The 24,719-nt window shown below is 44.6% G+C and overlaps 1 protein-coding gene across 1 annotated transcript; it reads right to left on the bottom strand.

Annotated features, from left to right (window-relative positions):
- Nucleotides 1-17,363, bottom strand: LOC129188020 (pancreatic secretory granule membrane major glycoprotein GP2-like). The gene is made up of 15 exons (XM_054787975.1): nt 17,325-17,363; nt 14,993-15,050; nt 12,134-12,214; nt 11,239-11,703; nt 10,814-11,028; nt 3,564-3,712; nt 2,960-3,043; nt 2,586-2,834; nt 2,151-2,514; nt 1,919-2,070; nt 1,626-1,709; nt 1,251-1,493; nt 1,023-1,179; nt 870-945; nt 1-782 (listed from the first exon to the last, which is right to left on the bottom strand). Exons 3-15 carry the CDS (start codon nt 12,204-12,206, stop codon nt 763-765), a joined length of 2,331 nt encoding a protein of 776 aa, XP_054643950.1. The 5' UTR covers nt 12,207-12,214; nt 14,993-15,050; nt 17,325-17,363; the 3' UTR covers nt 1-762.
- Nucleotides 17,364-24,719: the final 7,356 nt, after the last annotated feature.

Consider the following 24,719-nt stretch of genomic DNA (forward strand, 5'->3'; position numbering starts at 1 on the left):
TCATTTTATTTCAGAGATTGACACTTTCGAAACATAACTGATAATCCATAATTTAACTGTATAGTCACGCTTCTTCATAATCACTTTGTTGATTTAACAGGGACGTGAACACATTCATCTTTTTAGAAAAAGACATGCATTACACCAGATCTAGCTGCATGCAGCTGCTTTCCGTCTGAAGTCCCTGGGCAGGTGGTAAGACAAAAATACAATCAACATCAACAGAATACAATCAATATATACCACAAAAATCAGTTGAATACAATCAAAATCACTAAAATGCATCCATATACTGTAATCATCAAGGGTCTCCACCCTTTTGGCCTACATCAACTTTTGTCACATTATCATAGTTCATTTCAACCCAAACAAAGTAATTTTGTTTTGCCAGAACATGAACAAAATCCACAAGTCACATTTTCTAATAAATCAGTGTTCATCTGTATCATGTATTTCAGCTGTGAAACATCTCAATTGTATTTTATTTACAGTGTGCTCAAAGGCCTGCTGCTATTTAGGGGTCGTTTGTCATTAAATACAAGCATCGTTGAACACTTCAGCTGCTAAGCTCCCTAGCTAACTGTTGGAGACCCCTGAACATCTCCAACACCTCAGTCAGCCATTGAAAACGAATACATCACTGTTGATTACACATGACCTGAAATGTTGATTTCTCAATTACACTTTTCTGACATTTCAAGAGAGATTATACATGTCAGACTATCAAAAAGGTTTCTGTCAAACAGCCCAATGCCATGGATGTCACTCAGATGATTTCTCCCCTGGAAATAAAGAGGAAGGGAAAACATGGTCATTATTTCCACATTACGTTAAAATGCAGCATGATAACCTCATGAAAAAACACTTACAAGTGATTGGTCCAATGGTTAGTGGCTTTAGTGGAGAAGACTTGAAGACATGGCGTCGGGCTCTGCCGGAGCAGGACTACATGTGGAACAACATAACATTCCAACTAGGTTCTTCAACAACAACACAACTGTAACTAACTGTATGCGACTCACTGGAATGCAAGAAGAAGTCATGCTGTCACACAGGCTGAGGCTGCAGTGGAGGTAAACATCTCCAGATTCTCCAACAAGGATGAACGAGGTAATGAAACGAGCCTTGAGGGATGAGCCGCTCATAACCACAGACACTCGCTGGCGGTCGGTGGGACATCTAAGAAAAACAGCATTTATCAGTGTTTTGCATTTTGTTTCCGTATTCACCCATGCTAAGCAAAGACATACTTGTTTTGGATGAGAAGGTTTCGCTCAAGATGGTCAGGGTCTGATGAGTAAGAAGTGAAGCATTCCTCCAAAACAACCGCCAAGCTGGGATCTTTCTTGTCCACAGAGACCTCCACGTATAATGGTGAACCCACTGGAAGGACCACCGCGCCTGCCGCATAGGGCTCTGCATAGTCTGATTTCTTGAACAGGACCATGGAGGCTTTCAGTTTGGCACCCGAGCCAACAAAGACACCTTCCATCCTGTCAGTAAAAGACACGAGTTCTCCTCTCATTATTATGTGGCTGCATGCGAAGCGCATCTTATTCTGCCTCATACGTGTTATTATGGACCAATGCACTAACATTCTGTGTAAATGTAAGCCTTATACTTGCCTGCTTGGTGGGTCCTCATTCACAGCTCCGGATTGGCTTGATGGATCATCAGGGACCTGGTTGTGATCAACCTCTTTGCTGGGCCTTCACACAAAAATTCCACAGAACTCCTTTCAGTATCAAAACAGTCAACATATACAAATGCCGTGTTAAATAAACACTTTAGTAGTAAATACACAATACAGCAACCTGTCAGATACAACCCCAGGCCATTCATAAAGTTTCTAGTTTACTAGAATCATTCCAAACCATAGCTAATTGTATCAATGTCCTATTTATTCATGACAACTCACGGCAGGTTCAGTCTGATGGGTGCCTTCAGTCTTGTGGGTGTGTCCAGGGGATACGCGCATGAGAAAGGAAGAACCAGGGGCAGAAAGAAGGAAGTACTGCTGTCTGGATAGATGAATAAGGCGTTGGAGTAGATGACATGTGTGCTGTTGATCTGAAAAACAGATTTCATCCACATGATTCTAAGGTGTAGGTCTTCAAAATAAATGTCTACGTGCGTGTGCTGCTTTTTACCGTCAGTGTGTTTCCACAGGCACCCGTCTGAGCGTCAGCGTCGTACCACACGACACCATGTTTCTCCGAGGTCCAGGAACACTTGCCGTCTGCCAGGTTGCCAGTCAGAGCACTATAACCAGTGGGTCTTATGCTAGCTAAATCCACACCCACTTGGATTTTGTCAGAGCCACAATTAAGGTTACTGAGTGACGGATCCAACTTGGGACTGCAAGAGGTGGTCTTTCTGTCACACAGGCTGAGGCTGCAGTGGAGGTAAACATCTTGGTGTTTTCCCTGAAGAAAGAAGAGCAGGGCGGAGAAACGAGCCTGGTGGGATGCGCCGCTCTCAACCACAAACACTTGCTGGCGGTTAGTGGGGCTTCTAATAAAAAAGTTGATCATCAGTATTCTGCATCCGGTCTCCATATTCACCCCAACTAAGCAAAGACGTACTTGTTTTGGATGAGGTGATGTTGGCCAGGACTCTTTGTGTCTGATGAGTGAGAAGCGAAGCAGTCCTCCAAAACAACCGCCAAGCGGGGATCTCTCACAGAGACCCCCACATATAACGCTGAGCCCACCGGAAGGACCACCGTACCTGCTGCGTAAGTCTTTGCATCGAAGGAGTTCTTGAAGGAGTTCTTGAACAGGACCATGGAGGTTCCCAGTTTGGCACCCGAGCCAACAAAGACATTGTCCACCCTGTCAGTAAAAGACACACATACTCATAAAGCAAGTTCATTTTATTACGGCTCATACTAATTATTATGGGCCTGCTTGTGGAGCAATGCTCTAACGTTCTGTGGAAATGTAACGCTGTTACTAGCCTGCGTGGTGGCACCCCCTCTGCAGCTCCGGATTGGCTTGGTGGCTCATCGGGGACCCGGGGCTGGAAAACCTCTTCATTGGTCCTTCACACAGAAATGCAAAAATGGATGTGGGGGCCACTTTGCTGTGTACATTTATTGGACTGTACGCTATATACAAGCTTCGTGTTAGGAACGGGCTGCCCCTGGGCCACACTTTGGACACGGTGCACAGTAAGAGTGAACAGGGTGATTATTTTATTTTTAGTAAAGCTGCTCTGTTACTAATGTGCAGCCTTCTCATCTCTGCTGAACAATGGCAGCACGCTGCTTTCATTGTAGAAATAACATTTCAAAACAAAATGTAAAAAATATACACAAATATCAAAGTGGGCCCTGCATCCCTGCTTTACATAATTCACATTGAGGTCAAGTGTTGGGACATTACCAGGGCTTTTCTCCGGCCCGCACACGCCCCCACGCATGCGCCCACACAGAAAAATATGGTAAAACTGTCGATCCGTAAGGTGGTTTGACTGTACCGTTCCATCCCTAATTACACCATACTGACATAACATGGCTGAAACCTGTATCATTTCATCTCCATTCATTCATGACAACTCACACCACGGTCGGTCTGATGACCACATTCAGTCTGGCGTCTGTCTTCAGGGGATACTCGCATGAGAAAGGAAGACTCGCTGGCAGAACGGAAGAACTGTTTGCTGGGTAGATGAATAAAGTGTTGGAGTAGGTGACATGTGTGCCGTTGGTCTGAAAAACAAAAAATTCATTCAAATATAGCCTTTTTTTTATTTGCAGCTTGCGGCTCATTCTAAAAACAGAATTTAACAAAAAACCAAAAATTAGCTGCAATTTTACAAGAACCAGCCAAAATATTATGACTAAAAAGTTACAATCTCATGAGAAAAAGCTGTAATTTTACAATGTTATGAAAATAACATCACTTTTGTCACGGTGCGGTTAGGTGCCGGTCTGGGAACCCCAAATGCAAAGGCTGGAGGCAGGTAGGTGAGTACAGAATTTATTCTGTTCCAAAACTCACAACGAAAAGCGATGGTGACAAAACTGATACACCATGAAAAAACAAAACACAAATAATGCCGGTTGGAGGCAGAGTCTGCTGAGCGCTAGCAAGAGACTGGAAACAGTACGAGGCTGAGAGACACACACGGCTGGAACGTGGTGTAGCGAAGGAATAATCCGGCGTTCTCCAGCTGTCCGTAGTCAGCTTAAGTAGTGGCGTAGGCACTCAATAACAGGTGCGTTCAGCAGCTCCGCCTCCAGCCAGGAACTAAGGATCTGGACAGAAAACACAGAAAAGGCACGGGAGACGGGGGCAACGAGAGAGAGCCCGTGAAACGTGACAGTATTCCCCCCCCTTAACAAAGGGCGCCACCTGGCGGCCTACCTGGCTTCTCCGGGAAGCGACTGTAAAACTCGGATAGTAATTGGGGATCCAGAATGAGGGCACGAGAGATCCACGAGCGGTCCTCGGGGCCGTAACCCTCCCAGTCGACCAAGTACTGAAAACCCCTGCCCCTTCTTCTCACATCCAGAATGGCCTTGACCGTGAATGCGGGATGGCCGTCGATGAGCCTGGGAGGAGGAGGAGGCACCTCCGGAGGGCTTAGGTCGCTGACACTGACTGGTTTGATGAGGGACACATGGAAAGTAGGATGAATTCTGAGAGAGTCCGGGAGCCTCAGCATGACGGCCGAGGGACTGATGACCCGTTCCACAGGGTAAGGACCGATGTACTTGGGTTGTAGTTTCTTGGAGTCCGTGTGCAGGGGTAGATCGCGAGTAGATAGCCACACCCTCTGTCCAGTCTTGTACTCAGGGGCCACCGACCGATGTTGATTGGCCAAACGCTGGTTCCGCTCGGCCGTACGTGCCAGTGCTGTCCGGGTATTCCGCCAGGCTAGGCGGGCGCGGCGCAGGTTGGCTGACACGGAAGGGACCGCCGACTCCGCCTCCAGCGAAGGGAAAGCTGGAGGTTGGTACCCGTAGGCCCCGTGGAAAGGTGAGAGGCCTGTGGCTGAGCTGACCAGGGTGTTGCGCGCATACTCAATCCACGGCAGATTGAAGGACCATGAGGCTGGCTGCTGGTGGCAGACGCAGCGGATGGCGGATTCCAAATCCTGGTTAGCTCTTTCTGACTGGCCGTTAGTTTGCGGGTGGTAGCCGGAGGACAAGCTTGCTGACGCCCCCAAGGCCCTGCAGAAGGCCTTCCAAACTGCCGAAGAGAATTGTGGTCCCCGGTCTGAGACCACATCGCAGGGAATACCGTGAAGCCGGAAGACGTTTTTGACCAAAAGTTGAGCTGTCTCCAGTGCCGAGGGGAGCTTGGGGAGGGCGACAAAATGGGCCATTTTGGAAAACCGATCCACGATGGTAAGAATGACCGTGTTGCCATTGGATGGTGGGAGACCCGTCACAAAGTCCAGTGCCACATGGGACCACGGTCGGGAGGGGATGGGCAGGGGGCGCAGCAGCCCCGCTGGGGCTTGATGGGACGGCTTATTCCGGGCACAACTAGCACAGGCGGCCACAAACTCCTTGACGTCCGAGCGGAGGGAAGGCCACCAGAACCGCTGAGACAGGAGGAAGATTGTGCGTGATACTCCCGGGTGGCAAGCCAGCTTGGATTCGTGAGCCCAACGTAGAACCTCCGGGCGCAGCTCTGGGACCACAAATAGGCGACCAGCGGGGCAGTCCCCCGGAGGAGAGGAGTCCTTGGTTGCCTCCGCCACTCGCTTCTCCACGTCCCACTGAAGACCTCCCAGGATGCGGGACTGAGGAAGGATGGTCTCTAGTTGAGGTAAGTCCATAGGTGGGGAATGCATCCTGGAGAGTGCATCCGGCTTGCCGTTCTGGGATCCAGGGCGAAACGTTAGCGTGAAGTCAAACCTGGCCAGATAAAGTGCCCAGCGCGCCTGCCTGGGATTAAGTCTCCGGGCAGATCGGAGGTAGGCCAAGTTCTTATGATCTGTGTGTACAACAAATGGGACCTCCGAGCCCTCCAGCCAGTGCCTCCACTCCTGCAGCGCCAAGACGACCGCCAACAGCTCCCTGTTGCCAATATCGTAATTACGTTCTGCTTGGGTCAGGCGGCGTGAGAAGAAGGCGCAGGGGTGCAGCTCGTGATCGATGGTGGAGCGCTGGGAGAGGACGGCCCCGACGCCGGTATCGGAAGCGTCGACCTCGACAACAAAAGGAGAGTGAGGGTTAGGGTGAGCAAGAACCGGAGCAGAGGTGAAATAGGACTTAAGCTTCTCAAAGGCGGAGTTAGCGTCTGGGGTCCACATAAACTGAACTTTAGTAGATGTGAGCCTGGTCAAAGGTTCTGCAACCCGACTGAAATTCCGAATGAAACGACGGTAAAAATTTGCGAAGCCCAGAAACCTTTGAAGGTGCTTACGTGATGTAGGAGTGGGCCAGTCAACCACTGCCTGGATCTTGGCAGGATCGGCTCGGAGTTGCCCCTTCTCCACAATGAACCCCAGAAAAGAAACGGATGACGAGTGAAAAGTGCACTTCTCTGCCTTAACAAAAAGCTTGTTCTCGAGAAGTCTTTGGAGGACTAACCGGACCTGCTGAATGTGTTCTTCGAGAGAAGTGGAAAAAATTAAAATGTCATCTAAATACGCAAAAACAAAACGTCCAAGCATATCACGGAGGACATGGTTTATGAGACCCTGGAAAACTGCCGGAGCATTCGTGAGGCCAAAAGGCATAACCAAATATTCAAAATGACCCAATGGTGTGTTAAAGGCAGTCTTCCACTCATCCCCCTCGCGGATGCGGACGAGGTGGTAAGCATTGCGGAGGTCAAGCTTGGTGAAAAAATTTGCAGAATGCAGAGAGTTAAATGCGGAATCTAATAAAGGAAGTGGATATTTGTTCTTAACTGTGATATTATTAAGGGCGCGATAATCAATGCAGGGGCGGAGTGACTTGTCCTTCTTTTCAACGAAAAAAAACCCAGCGGCAAGTGGTGAGGAGGAGGGGCGGATAAGACCGGAGGCAAGTGAGGAGGAGATGTAATCTTCAAGTGCCTCTCTCTCGGGTTTAGAAACATTGTACAGGCGTGAGGATGGGAGAACCGCACCCGGGTGGAGATTAATACAGCAATCATAAGGGCGGTGGGGGGGGAGTGATGTGGCTTTATCTTTACTGAAAACCTCTCTGAGATCATGATACATGTTAGGAACCAAGGTGAGGTCGATACTTTCCTGCGAGGAGGCGCGAGCGGCCGCGGACCGAGGCCACACCCCCTTGCAACAGTGCGTGTGGCAAAACACGCTCCAACTAACAATGGCAGGTCTGGCCCAATCTATGTGCGGATTGTGTCTGCCTAACCATGTAAGCCCCAGCACCACGGGAGCAGAGCGCGAGGGAATGACAAAAAATGTCATAATTTCACGGTGATTACCAGCCAGACGGAGCGAGAGGGGGCGTGTCTTGTGAGTGACATTAGCCAGGTGACGCCCATCCAGGGAACGAACCACTTTAGCTGTTGCTAGCGGAACTACAGGTATAGCGGAATTAGCAACGAAAAGCTCATCAATAAAACAATCGTCCGAGCCCGAGTCGATAAAAGCATTGATATCGACATTGATATCAGACCATGCGAGTGTACCTGGCAGCTGCAACCGGGTGGCCGCTGGAGCAGCAGGAGGCGGCTGCGTAGTCCGTGAGTCCATCGGCGAACTAGGATGAAACGAGGGGGCGGTCTGGAAGCGTTGGTGGCCAGGACGAATGGGGCAGAGGGAGATGGTGTGGTCCGCTTGTCCGCAGTAGATGCAGAGGTGAAGCCGCATGCGCCGCCTCCTCTCTGCTGGGGTGAGACGGTGCCCACCGAGCTGCATGGGCTCCTCCGGCGCCAGCAACGGCGTGGTTCCCGTGGTGGATGGCGGCCGGTTGTCGAGAGGGCGCTCTTCGAAAAGGCTCCGGTCGTAACCTGGTGCTGCTCGACGGGACAGGCGGTCCTGCTCCCGGTGGTCCAAACGCTTCTCTATTCGCACGGCCAGAGCGATCAGTTCGTCGAGATTCCCCGGAGTCTCCAGAGGGATCATGTGGTCCCTTATCCGCTCAGCGAGTCCGTCAGCGAACACATCCAAGAGCGCGGAGGGATTCCAGTCGCTCTCCGCCGCGAGCGCCCGGAACTCGATTGCATAATCCGATACGCTGCGGCGACCCTGGCGCAGCCTCAGGAGGGTCCGGGCCGCCTCGCGGCCTGGTTGATTCCGCTGGAATATCTGCTCCAGGGATTTGGCAAACGCGGAGAAGGACGAACAGATGGCCGATCGCCGGCTCCATTCTGCCGTCGCCCAGGCCGCCGCCTTGCCGGTGAGATGCGACGTGGCGAAGGCTACGCGAGCGCGCTCCGAGTGGAAAGCGGCCGCTTGCAGCTCGAAATGCAACTCGCATTGGGTCAGGAAGGTGCGCACGTCACCAGAGTCCCCGGAGAATCGCTCTGGCCTGGAAAGCTGGGGGCACACGACCGTCGAGCTGGACTCGGGGGCAGGAAGGAGCGCATGATCCGGAGCGGCGTCAGCGGCTTGTGGTGGAGTGAGAGCCGGATGACCCTGGAGGGCGGACAGCACAGCGTTGAGCTGCGACTCAAGTGCGGCCATACGAGCGTCTTGTCGCTCGGCCAACCCCTGCACACTGGCTCCAAGTGCACCGAACTGCTCCTCTTGCTGGGTGAGGCGCATCGCTTGGAGACGAAGTGATTTCTTAAGGGGGTCCATGTCACCAGGTTCCATAATCTGGCCGGATTATTCTGTCACGGTGCGGTTAGGTGCCGGTCTGGGAACCCCAAATGCAAAGGCTGGAGGCAGGTAGGTGAGTACAGAATTTATTCTGTTCCAAAACTCACAACGAAAAGCGATGGTGACAAAACTGATACACCATGAAAAAACAAAACACAAATAATGCCGGTTGGAGGCAGAGTCTGCTGAGCGCTAGCAAGAGACTGGAAACAGTACGAGGCTGAGAGACACACACGGCTGGAACGTGGTGTAGCGAAGGAATAATCCGGCGTTCTCCAGCTGTCCGTAGTCAGTTTAAGTAGTGGCGTAGGCACTCAATAACAGGTGCGTTCAGCAGCTCCGCCTCCAGCCAGGAACTAAGGATCTGGACAGAAAACACAGAAAAGGCACGGGAGACGGGGGCAACGAGAGAGAGCCCGTGAAACGTGACAACTTTAGTAGCATAAACTTGAAAGTTATTTTTATATATTTTACTTTTAATAGGAGTGCAACGATTCATCTACTACATCGATGTATCGATTCATATTCCTATGATCCAACTTCATCGATCTGTGTTCGGCAAACTGCCTTTCTGATTTCACATTGTTTCAAAGGTAATCAATCGATTGCATCAATACAAGGAAATTGGAGTTAAAGGGATAGTTGGAATTTTTTTGACATGAAGTTGTGTGATATCCCCATCAGCAGTGTAGTACATCAACTGACTTTCTCTGACGTTCCAAATGAACCAATATCGTCCTTGAATCGTGTCGGCAACCACGAATCATGACACCGATCGAGTCGTTATTAAAACGAATCCTGACACCCCTACCTTTTAACAGTATGAGAAGCGAATGAAACAAACAAAGTCGTCATTTTGGGAAAATTAGTTTTTTAAAAATATCTGAACATGAGAAAAAAAAAACAGCTGCAATTTTAAAAGAATAAAGTCAAAATATTAGGAAAAAAAGTCATAATGTATTCTCACGAGCACAAAAAGGTCAGAAGAAGAAAAATAGTGTTGTTGGTTTTTGTGGCTCCACAAAGCCAGGCTTTGTGCTCAAGATGCAACTCGACAAAACCTAACATCCACAATCAGACTTCTTTGGTGCCGCGACGGTGGTGATGGACTTACTTTGTCAAGTCCGGTTTTCGGCTTTGGGAATGCTCTTTTTTTCCCCCATGTCCCTTAAGGAAACTGGTAGGTTCTCAATAAATGGTGACACCATCTCCAAATTAGTTCATAGCTGATTTCAAGCTGATTTCAGATTATGAGTTACTGTGGCGATACAGCTGCTACCTTCGGCTTTCCACTCAACACAGCTGGCTAATCCAAGTAAACTTGCTTCGCACTATACCCCGCAAGATGACGAAAACAAAAACAATCAAGTATTCATTTTTGGAAAATGTGGTTGCGGAAAGAAAAAGTTATGTTACAAGAATAAAGGATAAATATTTTTATGCCATAATTACAAGGAGAATGTTGACAAAAATTGGCTTCGAATACTTGGAAAATGTTTCAAAAAAAACCCCAGCAAAAATGGAAACACCAACTGGAATTTTACAAACTATTGAGAGAAAAATGTCATCCTTCCGAGAAAAACGTTGTGATTTTACAAGAATAAACTCGTAATATATGTCATTTTTGTGAACTAATTATTTTTCATAATGAGAAACAAAAATTCTCATGTTTGGAATGATGAGAAATGAGTCTGGGGAAGCCTTATTATGGCAATAAAGTCATAATTACAAGAAAATGTACGAGAAGTTCAAATATTTGGAACATGTAAAAAAAAAAAGCAGCACAAAGATACTACTGTATTATTTTCACCTATGTCACAAATCTGAAACGCAGTTTTTTCTTGGAAATTCTTCACTATGTGGCCATCCCTGGAAAACAATTCAACACTGGACATCCTGGTCCAGACGATTCCAAGGTGTAAGTCTTGAAAATGAGTTTGCATGGCATCAACAGCAGAAAGGTTCTCATCAATACTAAATACAAATCTTATTGTTTGCCCTGGACGTGAAATGAAATGTGTACATGTGTACGTGTGTACGTGTGCACGTGTGCGCGTGTGTGTCTGCTTTGTACCTTCAGTGTGTTTCTACAGGCACCTTCCTGAGCGCCAACTTCGTACCACACCACACCATCTTTCTCCCTGGCCTGGGAACACGTGCTGTCAATCAGGTTGCCAATGAGTGGGTCACGACCAATTAGTCTCATCTTAGCTGAATCCACGCCCACTTGGATTTTGTCAGCGCCACAATCGAGGAGACTGATGAGTGGAGGATCCAATTCTAACTGTTCTGTGTGTAATATGCCAACATATGGAAATACATGACAGTCACCTTCACTAATATGACATTGCTGCATCATGACATTGATCATACTGTAACCTTTACATCTGCTAGCATGGCTGTTCTTATCAGGTGACTAACATTCTGACACCACATGGGTCCACATTCAATATTCTCTAACATTCTGCTGTACAGTTGGTTGTAAAAAATGGAACATACCTGCACAGTAGGCCCGATAGCAAAAGCTTGTCTTGACCAGTTTGTACACGTAGTAGGTGGAAACTGTTGTGGAGCACAGCTTGACATGGATACTGTGTCTGTCGCTAGGGTAGCACTTTCCACCAGAGCAACGACACACGTCCCGAATCACAATTTCACCCAGCTGTGTGGGATGAGGTTCTACCATCGTCACTGGTCCACTGGTTCCACACTTATAGCTTTCTACTCCACATGTCTCAGGAATATGTGCACTCTTGTCCTCCAGGAACAGACGACACCAGCCCTTCCACTCAACTCTCTTGTCACATCTCCACTTGCTTGATTGGGTACTAAATTGTGTGGAACGCCAGTCGTCCCTCAGGTCAGTGTAGCTGTCACAAGGGTCGGCACAGGTCGTCTTCCCACCACGTTCGATGCAGTCCATGCGTGCTGGACATGTGGTGCCTCCACACGGGAACTGGACGGCTGGTGAAGAACAGACATGATATGTAACTGCATGCAGCTTGTAGTTTGCATTTCTTTTTTATTCATCAAATTCAAGACTGATGGTTTTGCAGATTACTACACGTTTAGCCAACACCGCTTGCGTTAGTCTGTTTTGCGGTTTACATCAAAATGTTGCCTCGGTGGGCGTACATTTTCCGGTTAGCGCCCACCTGTGATGTCATCGGCGGTTGTCTCTGTAGTTCTTTGCTAACTAACAGCTACGCCACAAGTATTTCTAGTTACAATTATTTGGCCAGTGTGAGTAGCAACATTGGCGCCACCTTGAAAAGGTAGTCAGCGGGTGTAAATAAGAGTGTTGCCAGTTGGTATATAACAGTGTGGATAGTGTTCCATTTCAATAACTGCTGGTGTACGCATCCAGCATGAAAGGACGTATTGATCATGACACCTGAAATCCTTGCGGCGATCAGCACGAGGAGGAGAAAGAACGCCCCTCCAGGCGTCCCCATCGTGGCGCACATGCAGCGTTCTACTGAAATCAGACACAATTTGCAGGAAATGTTGGCGTTACCTTGACCAGGGAGGACTCCAGGAATTGAGAACGTTTCATGTCAAGAGGGAGTGTTGATAGGCTGAGGCTTGATCATAGCACACAATAAGTTATCAAACTCTTCAATGCTCCGTCAATAAAAGAACGCTGCAACACAAATACTCTTTAGAGTGGGGGTGTCCAAAGTGTGGCCTGACACTTTTAACTGTCTTTTTAACTAAAAAAAAAAAAAAAAATCACAATGGAAAAATCAGCAGTAATTTTAGAGAAGTAAGGGAAATATGTGAAGAGAAAATTGTAACCTAATAAGAAAAAGTTGTAATTTTACAACGCCGTAATATTATGAGGAAAAAACACCATTTTGGTAGCATAAACTTGAAATATTCAAGAAAAAATTTGCAATATGTGAAACAAAAACAAATAAAGTTGTCATTTTTGGAAAATGTGGTGATTAAGTTAGAATTAAAGAATTAAGAATTCAAATTAGGTTAAAACGTAATGTTACAAGAATAATGGAATACTAATTCGAAGAAAAGTAGAAGAAAATTTACACAGAGGAAGTTGAAATTGTTGGAAAAAAACAGCACAAGAAAACAAAAGAAAAAAATAAAAATGGAAAATTTAGCAGTAATTTTATAAGAATAAAGTCAAAATACAAAGAGAAAAAAGTTTCAATTTTACAAGAATAACGTCATAATATTGAAGAAAAATAATGTCACTTAAATACTGAAAACAAAATGTCGTATTATTTCAAAGTTGTAATTTTATGAGGAAAACAACATTTGGAAAATTAGGCTAGAGAAAATAAACTGTTATGAGAATAAAGTCCAAATACGGGAATAAAGTCATGAGAAATTTACTGGGAGTTGAAATTGTTGGAATAAAACAAAAAATAGAAATGGAAAAAAAACAGCTGCAATTTTATGAGAATAATCTGAAATAATTTAAAAAAAAGATGTAATCTGATTGGACGAGACTAACATAATATTATAAGGAAATAAAACATTTTAGTTGTATAAAGTTGCAATATTAAAGAAAAAAGTTTAGTATTATGATTTTAGTTGTATTATTGTGAGAAACAAAAAAATAAAGACAAGATTTTTGTTGAACAAAGCCATGAAGTTCGAAGAATAACGTCAAAATTGGATGTGAATAAGGTCACATTCTGGAAAGTGCGTAATCCACACCCTTTACATTTAGAGAAAAGCACAGATGTGTGTGTGTGTGTATACATATATACAGTATAACGTGCCGTAAGGATCAGTCAGCTCTGTATTTGACAGGAGCCAATCATGAGCAGCAAAGAAACTCAAGACAAGCTTGGCAACCCGCAATCACAGGAGGTCATTACTCGATATAACAGTGTCATCTTACAAACAACACTAAACTCATCACACAGCAATTGAACACTCCAAAGGTATCCCAAACAAATATACAAACACGGACCAATACAAGTTTAAAATGCAAAACACAACATTGTGAAGAGCAAAGCGTTTCATTGGAGGAAATGGATGGCGCTGCAATGTTGCTTCAGTCCACCAGAGGGGGCCAGAGGAGCACAGAGGGAGGCTGGCATCATTGCAGCGCACTGGCATGCTCCAATGGATGCGTTACTCTGACACAATGTATTATGGGAAATCTTGAAAAGAGTTGTTTTTTTCATTTGAAACTCGGCACATGTTTGCATGTTTCTCAGGCATACCTTTAGAGTGTTGTGGTTATTTACTGTGTGATGAGTGTAGTGTTCTCTGGAAGATGACACTGACTCATGGTGACCTCCTGCCATTTCCAATGGGTTGAAAAGCTTGCCTTGACTTTTTTTCCCTCAGCATTTTGTCTTTGTTCTCATAAAATTACAGTAGTGTTTTCCATTTCTGCTCCTTTTAATTTCCCAAATATTTCAGCTTTCTTCTCGTAATATTATGATTTAATTCCTATTTCATGAAGGTAGGCTGGGAAAACGTTTGAATATTATAGGAATGAAATCATCATATTATGAGAAGAAAATGTACAGGAAGAAAGAGGAAGGAGTTGGAAAATGAAAAACAGCAGCTATGGAAGCAACTACTGTAATTGTATGAGCATAAAGTCAAAATAGTGAGAAAAAAGTTGTAATAATGTCATTTTAGGAGGGGAAATAATGTCATTTTCGTCGCAGCAAGCTCAAATATTTAAAAATATGCTTTTAATAAGTTGTAGTATTGTGAGAAACAATGCAAATGAGGTTGCGGAAATAGTAATGTTCGGAGAATAAAGTCAAAATATGATAGGAATGAAGTCATAGTTATGAGAAGAACATTTACAAGAGGGTAAAATAGTTGGAAAAATGGGGTTGGAGAAAAAGTTATCATATTATGGTGACAGAGTTATAATATTACGTGAAGAAAATTTACCAAGATTATTTAAACCGTTGAAATATTTGGAAAACGCCCCAGTAAAAAAAAAAAAAGTTGATATTAACATTGGGCTTTTTTGCTGATATCACAAAGGTGAGATGCAGCTTTTTCTCATCCAAAACATCAAAGTGGCCCTTGCATCCTTTCATTCTTTGGGATGTGGCCCTCGGTAGAAAAGCTTTGGACCCCCAGCTTTAGAGGCATTCTATCAAGCTTGCTGCGAGCCAAGAGAGATGATTCCACTTGACGCCTGCAGCTTAAATGTCACACAATATTATCACATACAATCATATTCTCATAACCAACCAACCATTGATTGAAAATGACAAACGGCAGGTGAAAGTGAATAGTCAGGATTTACCACTCTGCTCCTGTACAGCTTCTTCTGGCGTCCACTTGCCTCCCACTCTTACTGCAGCCTGCAGGGAGATGTTGGTTTCATTCAGACGTGACATAAACATCATTTATCGCCACGATAGATACACCTGTCAGTCACCTGCATCACTCCGTTACAATAAAGGCGCCAAAAGTCACTGTCAGCAGTGGCGGTTGGAGCTTGAATGATGCCCTGGGCTGACACAAATTCTCACTACTAGTTTTTAATTAAGTATTATATCTAAAATATATATATACACATTTCACTATATATATATATATAGCCACAAAACCCTACAAAATCTACATTAATAAATAAGAAAAAACTATATTAAATACAACACAAATAGAATGGATCTTGTTTTTGTCGTGCACAAATCCCATTATGTTGTTTTCCAACTACAGAAAGGTGCGCCATAATTCATAATTCATAAGCTCCCCTTAAAGTGCATTTGACTTAAACCCACATTTACCCAATTCGAACTCCCAGTCGAGAAAACAAATTAACAGCAGTTAGTCTATCGGCTCATTTGATCGCATTCATTCCATAATGCGCAGTGCGGGCAGCGTTCTCCTTTGCCAATGCTCGTCAAGTCAGCCCATATGTGTGGCAGATAGGCGCCCTCTGCAGGCGAGATACTCATGCTGCTCAACGTGAGCAAACGTCACCACGTGATGTGGATCGAAACCAAATTAGTGGTAAGGGGGCGCGTGCCGCTCGGCCTCAGGTTCGATAAAAAATGTAAATTGCAACAGTAATTGCCCAAAAATAAAACATATGTAATTGTTAATATTATATTATATTAATTATGTCGGAGACGAAGACTTTCGGACATGTTATGTCACTACGAAAATGTAAATTAAAAGGAGGAAGTTGTGTGTCGATATGTGTTGACTGCAAGTTGGCTGAAGTGCTTAGCTTGGGTCCGCCCGGGGCGTCATTAAGGCCAGAACCGCTAATGCCTTTTTCTTTGACCCGTTTCTCCGCTTCTTTTCTCGGCTTTGTAAATTGTGCACCTGACGGCTTTGACTGTCTTTCCCATGTTTTGTTGACACAAATTAACGGCACTTCTGTCGTCATCTCTCACCGGCACCCAACTAGCTGTCGCAGCTAAACCAAATCATATCGACACACAATTCCATTTCACATTTTCGTCGTGAAATAACACGTTTGAGACAATTCATATCATATGATATCAACAATTAAATATGTTTTATCTAATATATCTGCCACACCTATGTCGAAGTCGGCGGAATTGACCGCAACACGACGCGGTCTCCAAGGCTGTTAATGGAAGGGTATACCACCTAAATGACTCACGCGAGCGCTTCCCCACCTGCCAACCGAATGTCCCTTTGAACCCTTTATTAACGTCTTTGTCCGACTGGATGGGAAATATACTCGATTCACAGGTTATCATCAGGCCGCGCTTCATACTATCCATACGCAATGGAAATTAGTGTCCTTTTCTTTTAAATGCCAACTTATTCTAGTTAAGTGAAGACATCAACATGATCCACCTGAGGTGAAAGCAACACATAAACTTACGTTTAAAATCCAAAAGAGGTCGCCAGAGCTCTGAGTTGCCCAGAATTATTAATTTGACATGACTAAAACAGGCTGCGGTGTATGGAGGAGAAAAATCACATCATCACATTTACTACATCCAAGCTGTTGGGAGTTGAAGCGAGCCATTCGTGTCACGTGACCACTGACCAGAAAGACGCGGCGCGGACTTGGTGATGCTGGAGTCTACTATACACGACAAGACGTATCCACCGACAAGACAAGTAGTTTTACACCGCCTGTGACAGTTGAAGCATCGTACTTTGTTTGTACACACTTTCTATACATCACATATTTCATTGATTGATTCACAAGTTATCCCTTACCACCAGGATGACTCAAGTAGGCATGAAAAATATGACGGTCCCTTAATGCCAGGAATTCAACTACTGAGCTTTCATTGTGTAAAAATAAAGTATTGTCATTTGTTAGGAAAAAAGTGATGAAAGTGGGACACCTTGCTAAATAGGGGTCTCAAACTCGTGCCATGGAGGGCCGAGACACTGCAGGTTTTCGCGCCAACCAGTTTCTCTAGCAGGTGATTGAACTGATGAGCTCCTTCCCTCAAATTGAAGGTGGTGATCATTAAAATCACCCGCTTTAGTGACGGGCTAGAAAGCAAACCCGAAGTGTTTCGGCCCCCATGGCACGAGTTTGAGACCCCAGATCCTCATTTCATTCTTTTCCTCTATCATTTGACTCAAGTCAACTCAACTATAAGCTCATAACAGAAAAAAAACAAGAAACTTACTGAAGAGTTGGAAGCGTTGATCCGATCCGCAGAGGTGTGTGTGTGTGTGTGTGTGTGTCTGTGTGCGTGTGGCCTTGCTTTTATGGCAAAACCGCTGACATCATAGTCACATGTCTGCACCACACTCAAGTGGGCACACACCTCATCATTTTAATCATAAAATCTCAATATTTCAACACTATGCTACTAAAATGACATTTTTTTATTGGTTATTTTTGTGAAGTCGTTTTTTCCCCATTAGAAGTGACTTTATTCTCATGGAATCACAGCCGTTTTTGACATTCCTGCTGGGTTTTTTTGTTGTAGTTTTCCAAATATTTCAACTTTAGTCTTTCAAATTTTGTTCTTATAGGCTTTATTCCTATAATATTTTGACTTTATTCCCATTTTCTGAAACCTAATTGTATTTAAATTACAACTGTATTCATAGTTTTGTTTCTCATAATGTTCTGACTTTCAAAAATAAGTCTTGAATTTTTCCTCATAATGTTATTTTTGGAAAATTGCGGCTTTTCTTCCATAACAACAACACTATATTGTCATATATACTATAATATTTAGACTTTTTCTTTGAATTACAGCTCTTTTTTCCATTTCTGCTGGGTTTTTAAAAATTGTCCCAAATATTTCATTCAGAGTGCTTAACTTCCTGACTGAAGCACTTGAATGCGTTTATTTGAAATGACCAAATGATCAAATACAGGAAATGCGTTTGGACTTTGGAGACGTGAGACCAGGTTCTGCTGTGTGTGTGTCACGTTCAAGTCATTGTGTTATGCAAGTCACTTTAGCGTTTAGCAATTGGGAAAAAAAAATCCTATTCCCGTAGAAAATAATGTCAGTCCAGTGACTGTGTTCCGAGGCTGCACCGCCGTATTGTTAGATATGATTGTTATTACACTTTTGATCCAGACTAATAGCCCAGTGCTCTGTCCGTCTGATAGCTTCTCAGAGAGCACGGGTGTCAAACTCAAGGCCCGGGGGACAGATTCAGCTTGCCGTGTCGTTTTATGCCTGGAAATAACTTACGTCAAAAGAGACACTTACTTTTTATATTATTTTACCATTTTCAAATGTTTTTTTAATGTATATTTATTATTATTTATATATTTGACCATATTGAGGAAAAATCATTTTAGAAAAATCAAAGACACTTCATCTGTCTTTGATCTGGAGATTTTGACAGAAAATGTAAAGTGCAGGCAATTGGAGATCATGTTTTTGTTGTCACAGCCCATTTGAAATGTTGTACAGTATACTGCTGTACAGTGTTCCTTGGTTTATCGCAGGGATTAGGTTCCCAAAACAGCCCGCAATAAGTGAAATCCATGAAGTAGCTGACTTTATTGTTGTACAAGGATGGTATGTTTGAAGGCTGTAAAAGCCCTCACCTTACACTTGATACGCTATTCTCCAGACAGGCATGAACATTTGATCACATTTCTCTCTTGTTTAAACACTCAAAAAAAGTTCAAACCTTCCTTTGAATTTTAATGATTGACCTACGAGGTTGGACACCAGAAATGATTCAGGGACATATGTGCATATTTCACTCCTCTGCCTCGTCGTCGTCCTGGCGCCGTTCTGCTATACTGTAGCGTTTTTGTATCCTTGTCAAACATATTGCTGCTGTCGTCATATTTTCCCCCTTCCTTCCTCCTTCTGCAACGGCGCCCTATAGCTGCGACTGCTCCTTCCTCCTCTGCCTCTCGGGTGCGACTGCAGGTGCCTTTGGCGGTACCGAATGTTTCGTCAACATGTCGGGGATGAAACTTGCAAACATACACTTCAGAGTCACGCTGCTCACGATCGAACATTTATGTAATTTTGGCAAGCCGAACGCATTCTGTACGGAACGGGAGGCACGGAGGAGATTGATTGACAATGCTCTACAGTCCCTTAGCCAATCAGGAAGCAGAACACAATGCGTGGGTGCTCCCTCAGCCAACCAGGACGCAGAACACAACACACAGCGAGTACGCGAAAGGTGAACCTCGATGTAGCGGGGGAACACTGCCTGTGCGTGGCACCTTGACTTAGTTCAACGTCAATTAGTTTGTAAAACAATACAAAATGAAAATCTTACACGCCACAAAAATAGAAATTTGTTCCATCAGCTGAACTTGTGGTGGGAAATTTCTGTTAGCAGTGGCGGAGAGATACAGTATGACAGATACAGTATGTCTTTCGGGCATCGTCTCGGCTGGCCTGGTCCCTTCCTATAGCTAATGCTATGCTTGACGCTAAGCTGCTTCGCTGCACTATTTAACTATTGTTTCCTGGAAACTACCAAGCCTGTGTTTAACTGCAAACCTTCATATGGGTGCCTGGGTGGAACGTCATATAAATGACGGTCACGAAAATATTGAATGCTACCTAATTTATACTACACTAACAAGTTGGCTGAATAACTGAAGCTCAGAAACATCTAAAAGGATAACTGACTCACTCCTTGAGTAAGTGAACTACTGAAGAATCTACATTTTATTGACAGTGGACCACCCTAACAAAAAAAACAAAGCCCGTCCCCAAGTGATTACAAGCTTGAAGCTGGCCTGGCACGCCCCCAGACACCCCTGCGGCGTGGATGTAGACCCTGGGATCGAAGCTCACCGAAGGAAGACTCCTCCTCTCTCTGGAAAGGCCCGAAACGCCAGGTCCCATCTTAGCCACCTGCAGGGCTGCGCCTCCCTGGGGAAAAACATAGGAAGGTTCCATCCGATGCACAAGCACATGCCAAACCATGTGGTCAGTAAATGTGGGTGTCGGCTGTTCTTCCCACCTACGTCCACTTTGGCCACGTCATGGGTCACGAACCAAGTGGAGCCATATTGCCCTGATTTACTCATTACGGGGGTCCCATCATGAATGACACCATCCCAAATGAGTAACAAGTTGGATGGTACCTGGTAAAACAGGAGTACTATCCTGGAGCGGGAATGAAGATGGGAAGTCTAGCAAAAGTAACCGGAGGATACTCAGCACGGATCTGGAAACAATAAGAAGCATCAGGACTGGAATTTGCCCTCATACACACACTATGTGAGGTCCTGCTAGTATGAGCAAATGAAAGGAGAAATATTCAGCATACTCAGGGTTTCAGCTATGAAATACTGTCTTGTTACTAGAATGCCTAATGGAGATGATTACACTAGTATGTAGTGTATGTCACACGCCAAACTAACACCAAGAGCGCTTACTGGGATCAGGTGGTTTCTTCACTGACATTGAGATGTGTGAACACTTGTGCTGCACACCCCCTTTTGCCAAGTTTACTTCTGATTTACTTGGTGCTTTAACGGGGGTGCAATATGTATTTACGGAACATGACGTGGCGGTCCTCCGTCCAACTCCCATGGTCCTTTCAGCGCAAAGTTGTCAGGCTTGTTGCAGCAGGCCTGCTGCTTCGGTGCCACTGACGCGGCTTATCTGCTCACGAGGAGAGTTTGAAGGACATGCTGGCGCAATAGGACAACACAGCTCATGGTGTTGCAGAAGACAATCCCTGTGATATATTTATCATACAAAGCTACATTTGGTGTTCCGATGCTTTGAAGCTTCTATCAACTTTTTTAGCACACCCGCACACACAAAAGGAGGAGTTTGTTCTCAAACTCATAGATCTCAAGAATGTCCACCCGCCTGCATATGTTTTTTACCTTCTGTTTAGAAAATTCAACCGAAATTAAAATGTCCTTTACTACCATTCATGGCAGTTGAACACATTGGTAACGACATGGTGACGAGAAGCCAACAAAAGAACAAAACTTTTCTACTGCTTTGTCCTGGTGGGGTCATCAAAGATTATTTAGAACCATAAAAAAAATCCCCAAATTCAGAGACATGATAGAACGCCATAGAGTTCTAGTGTGAAAACACAAAGGTCAGTGGAGTCAGTCAGTTTTGCACATTGTTTTACAAAAGAGCCCTGTCGTTACATTGTTCACAATTTGGAGTCGCTATGGCAACATGACATTGAGCAATTTGTACTCCTCTTTAGCTGAAGACAGATTTATTCAAAATGCAACCAAGCTCGACAATTCTAGCATGAAACCAAAGCCATAAATCATTATTCATCTGCAAAAACTTTGGTTTTGTACTTTTCGGCACCTTGGATTATTTATTCTCATTGACACCTTTATGATATAGGACGTCATTTTCAATGTTCACACAAAACTATGAAACCCAATCCAGTATGGCAAGAAACTTCAAGGTAAAGAACCACAAATGATTGCATGAATGATTTTTACAGTGCTCTGCGGCCACTAAAACATCAACCATATGTAATATGTAAATAATAATAAATAATAAATTGTTAAAAAAAATAGTAATAAATAGATACTATTTAGTAATAAGTCACATACTGTAACTCTTCCTGACAAAACACACCCACTTAACTGGGATCGCTAAAAAAATCTCCGAATGTGAAACCCAGCATCAACAACACATAGCAGGCTTATTTTAGGCACTTTTGTGAATCAATGGAATATTTTGTATATGCCAATTGAGATTCATATTGAGCTTCCAAATGATGTGTACAGCAGTGTTCAAAATAACAGCAGTCCAATGTGAGGGACCACATGAATCCAGGGTTTTAGGATATTTTTAAATTGCTACACGGCCAACAAGTTACCAGTAAAAACCAACAAGACCCAGCATTCACGATACGCACGCTCTTAAGGCTGTGCAATTGGGCAATTGGTTGAAAGGGGTGTGTTAAAAAAAATAGCAGTGGCTGTCGTTGACTTTACAAACTCCAAACTATTTTGTACAAACGTTTGTTTCTAAAAAGTAAAATATAAAAAACAAGCGTAAGACATTACTAGCACAGCTTTGTTCTGTGGGTCGTGGATATATTCTATCAGTTATTATTAAGCCTCTAGCTTCCTTTTAGTCAGTAAAAACCTTGGCTATGATTGCACTACATTGTCATGTAGACCTACAAAGTACACTTGGAAGAACAAGAGGTGAATAAATGGATTGCAACTGATGGTGGTGGGGTGGGCGAGCTGGACATGCAGGCTCGTCTGGTCTCAGTGCTTGAACTGGTCACGAATCAGCTCGCTCTGGATTGAGCCCGGCATCCCTGCATATGCGCGCCGACCCAGAGCTTCGATGTCATGGGCGAGGCAACGAAGCTGCTCACCTGGCTGACGCTCACAGTGCTTGAATTCACAGCATGTGGTGTCTTTAACATCACACACCCCGAAATGCCTGTGCAGTGCGCCAACTAGCGTGCGGTAATTAAGCCTCTCTTCCGGGCCCAGCAACAGTAAGCAGGACGCAGCGTCATCCGTCAACGATAATGCCAGCAGCAGCGCCTTCAACCTCTCAGTCCAGCCCGCTGCATCAGCCACAAGCTCAAACTGTGCCTTATAGGCTTCCCAGCTCCCTTTTGCCGGAGAATTTCAGTGCTTTCATAAGGTCCCACATGTGCTGATGGGCGCTGCCATGTTTGTTCCTCTCCGCGTCGTGACGCAGCTCCATCATGGCCGCCGCGCACTCATTTTGGCGCGAAACGCCGGAGTCATGGTGTCCGTGCTCTGCGAACTTTGTCTCATGCATGCCTATTACACACTCGCCGGCTTCCTCCTTCACCGTCGGTCGAGCGCCGAACTCAGTAGGCATACTCCCCCCACAACAGCGGTCGTGCAGCGGTGTTGAAACCGAAACCTCTGACACCAATGTTAATGCCCCTGGTTGTGGGGAAGGAGAGACTCACGTCGCCGATGCACTTCAATCGCTTTATTCACAGCGGAGAACTTTGCAACAGATCAAATTCACACAAGGGCTGCTGTAGGCCACAACCCACGCCAACATCCTGAACACTCTCCTATCACCCAGACCTCGCTCTCTTGCTTGCTGCTTTGGAACAGTTCACATTCACAGCAGCAGGCCACAACCCACGCCAACATCCACAACACTTCCAACTTTTCTCAACACTTCCTTAACACACCGACCTCCCACTCTCTCGCCCGTGACGTCGCACCGCCACTTCCCAAGTCCCGCCCCTTAAAGGCCCAGGCACACAAGTCCAGATATTACAATACGTACAGTATTCTGCCCGGTAGCGGACGGCGAAGTTGTACTCATTCAACTTGATCATAAACGACTTTAGTAAATTATATTAAGTGGACGTTCAGTTTATATCAGGTGGTTTCCTTTTATTGTCACGACACAGAAATGATTTCTGTCATTTCCTGTCACAGATGACCTGCGGTGCTGAAACGTGGCCTGTGCCGCCCCCTTATGGTCTTGTTGTTGAATATAACATGATGAATGCATGCAGGGGATTAGAACCATAATAAGGAAAAAAACTACAAATTAAAAAGTTTGCCACAAAGTGTCAACACTGCTATCTTGTAGTCACAACGAAATACAGCATTTGCAAACAATCCTGACTTTATATAAAAAATGAAAAGACAGTTGCTCCAATGTATTTATTTATTTGAAGAAGAAGAAGCGGAAGAATGCATAGATGAAAAAAGCTGCACGCTTTTATTATTAGTCGAAAGGTGACAGCGATTGGAGGAGTTCCATCTGTAATATTATTATACACAACGTGGTGTCCCTGCTGTAGACACAGCAGAATGATTCAGTCATAGAAAATGTAAAATGATTTTCATCAACAGAGGAAGCCCTTTAAATTGCCCATTCATTTTCAATGGGAACATTTTCACAGAAAATATGAATTTACACTAAATGTGGGAATATTTTGAAAAGTCTGAATCGGTAACACACTTTTCCCGAGTGAGCTGAACATTTTGATGTTGGATTTGTTTGAATTGGTTAAGAAGTGGAGGAGTAGGAAGCAGTAGAAAAAAGAAGCGGAAGAATAAAGAAATGATAAATGGTATATATGTGTGAATGCTTTCATGGTTCACACAATCAACAAAGACAAAAAGGGCCGCACGGTAAACAAGTGGTTAGCATGTTGGCCACACAGTCAGGAGATCGGGAAGATCTGGCTTTCAATCTCCGTTGGGCATCTCTGTGTGGAGTTTGCATGTTCTCCCCGTGCGTGCGTGGGTTCTCCGGGTACTCCGGTTTCCTTCCACATTCCAAAAACATGCATGCTGACTTATTACTCAAGAGAACAGCATTATTTAAGCACACAGGAGGAGCGACTATGACTAATGTCCAAATGGTAGTCCCGACTCCAGCCGGAGAGAGAGCGTCTGAAAGGACAAGACTGCAGCCATAGGTGTAGCTTCCAAGAGCCAGCTTTGAGTCAATTCTTATGTGTAAGTTGATTATGTTAAGTTAGTGTGTGTTAAATTGATAAATGTTGAGATTTACAATAATAATGTATTTGTAGTACCGTTTACATTGATACGTAGATCGATTCTAAAGAGGAACCATTGTTCGCCAGTGTTTATGTTTCAGTAAGACGTT

The sequence above is a fragment of the Dunckerocampus dactyliophorus genome, chromosome 9 (genome assembly GCF_027744805.1).
Source record: "Dunckerocampus dactyliophorus isolate RoL2022-P2 chromosome 9, RoL_Ddac_1.1, whole genome shotgun sequence".
In the NCBI taxonomy this organism is placed as follows: domain Eukaryota; kingdom Metazoa; phylum Chordata; class Actinopteri; order Syngnathiformes; family Syngnathidae; genus Dunckerocampus; species Dunckerocampus dactyliophorus.

Excerpts from the sequence above, each read along its gene's own strand:
- LOC129188020 (XM_054787975.1), bottom strand. The coding sequence starts at position 12,206 with ATGTGCGCCACGATGGGGACGCCTGGAGGGGCGTTCTTTCTCCTCCTC. Across the intron at positions 2,835-2,959 it reads GAGGGGGTGCCACCACGCAG|GGTGGACAATGTCTTTGTTG; the intron begins GCTAGTAACAGC and ends TTTTACTGACAG. Across the intron at positions 2,071-2,150 it reads CCTGTGGAAACACACTGACG|ATCAACAGCACACATGTCAT; the intron begins GTAAAAAGCAGC and ends TCTGTTTTTCAG.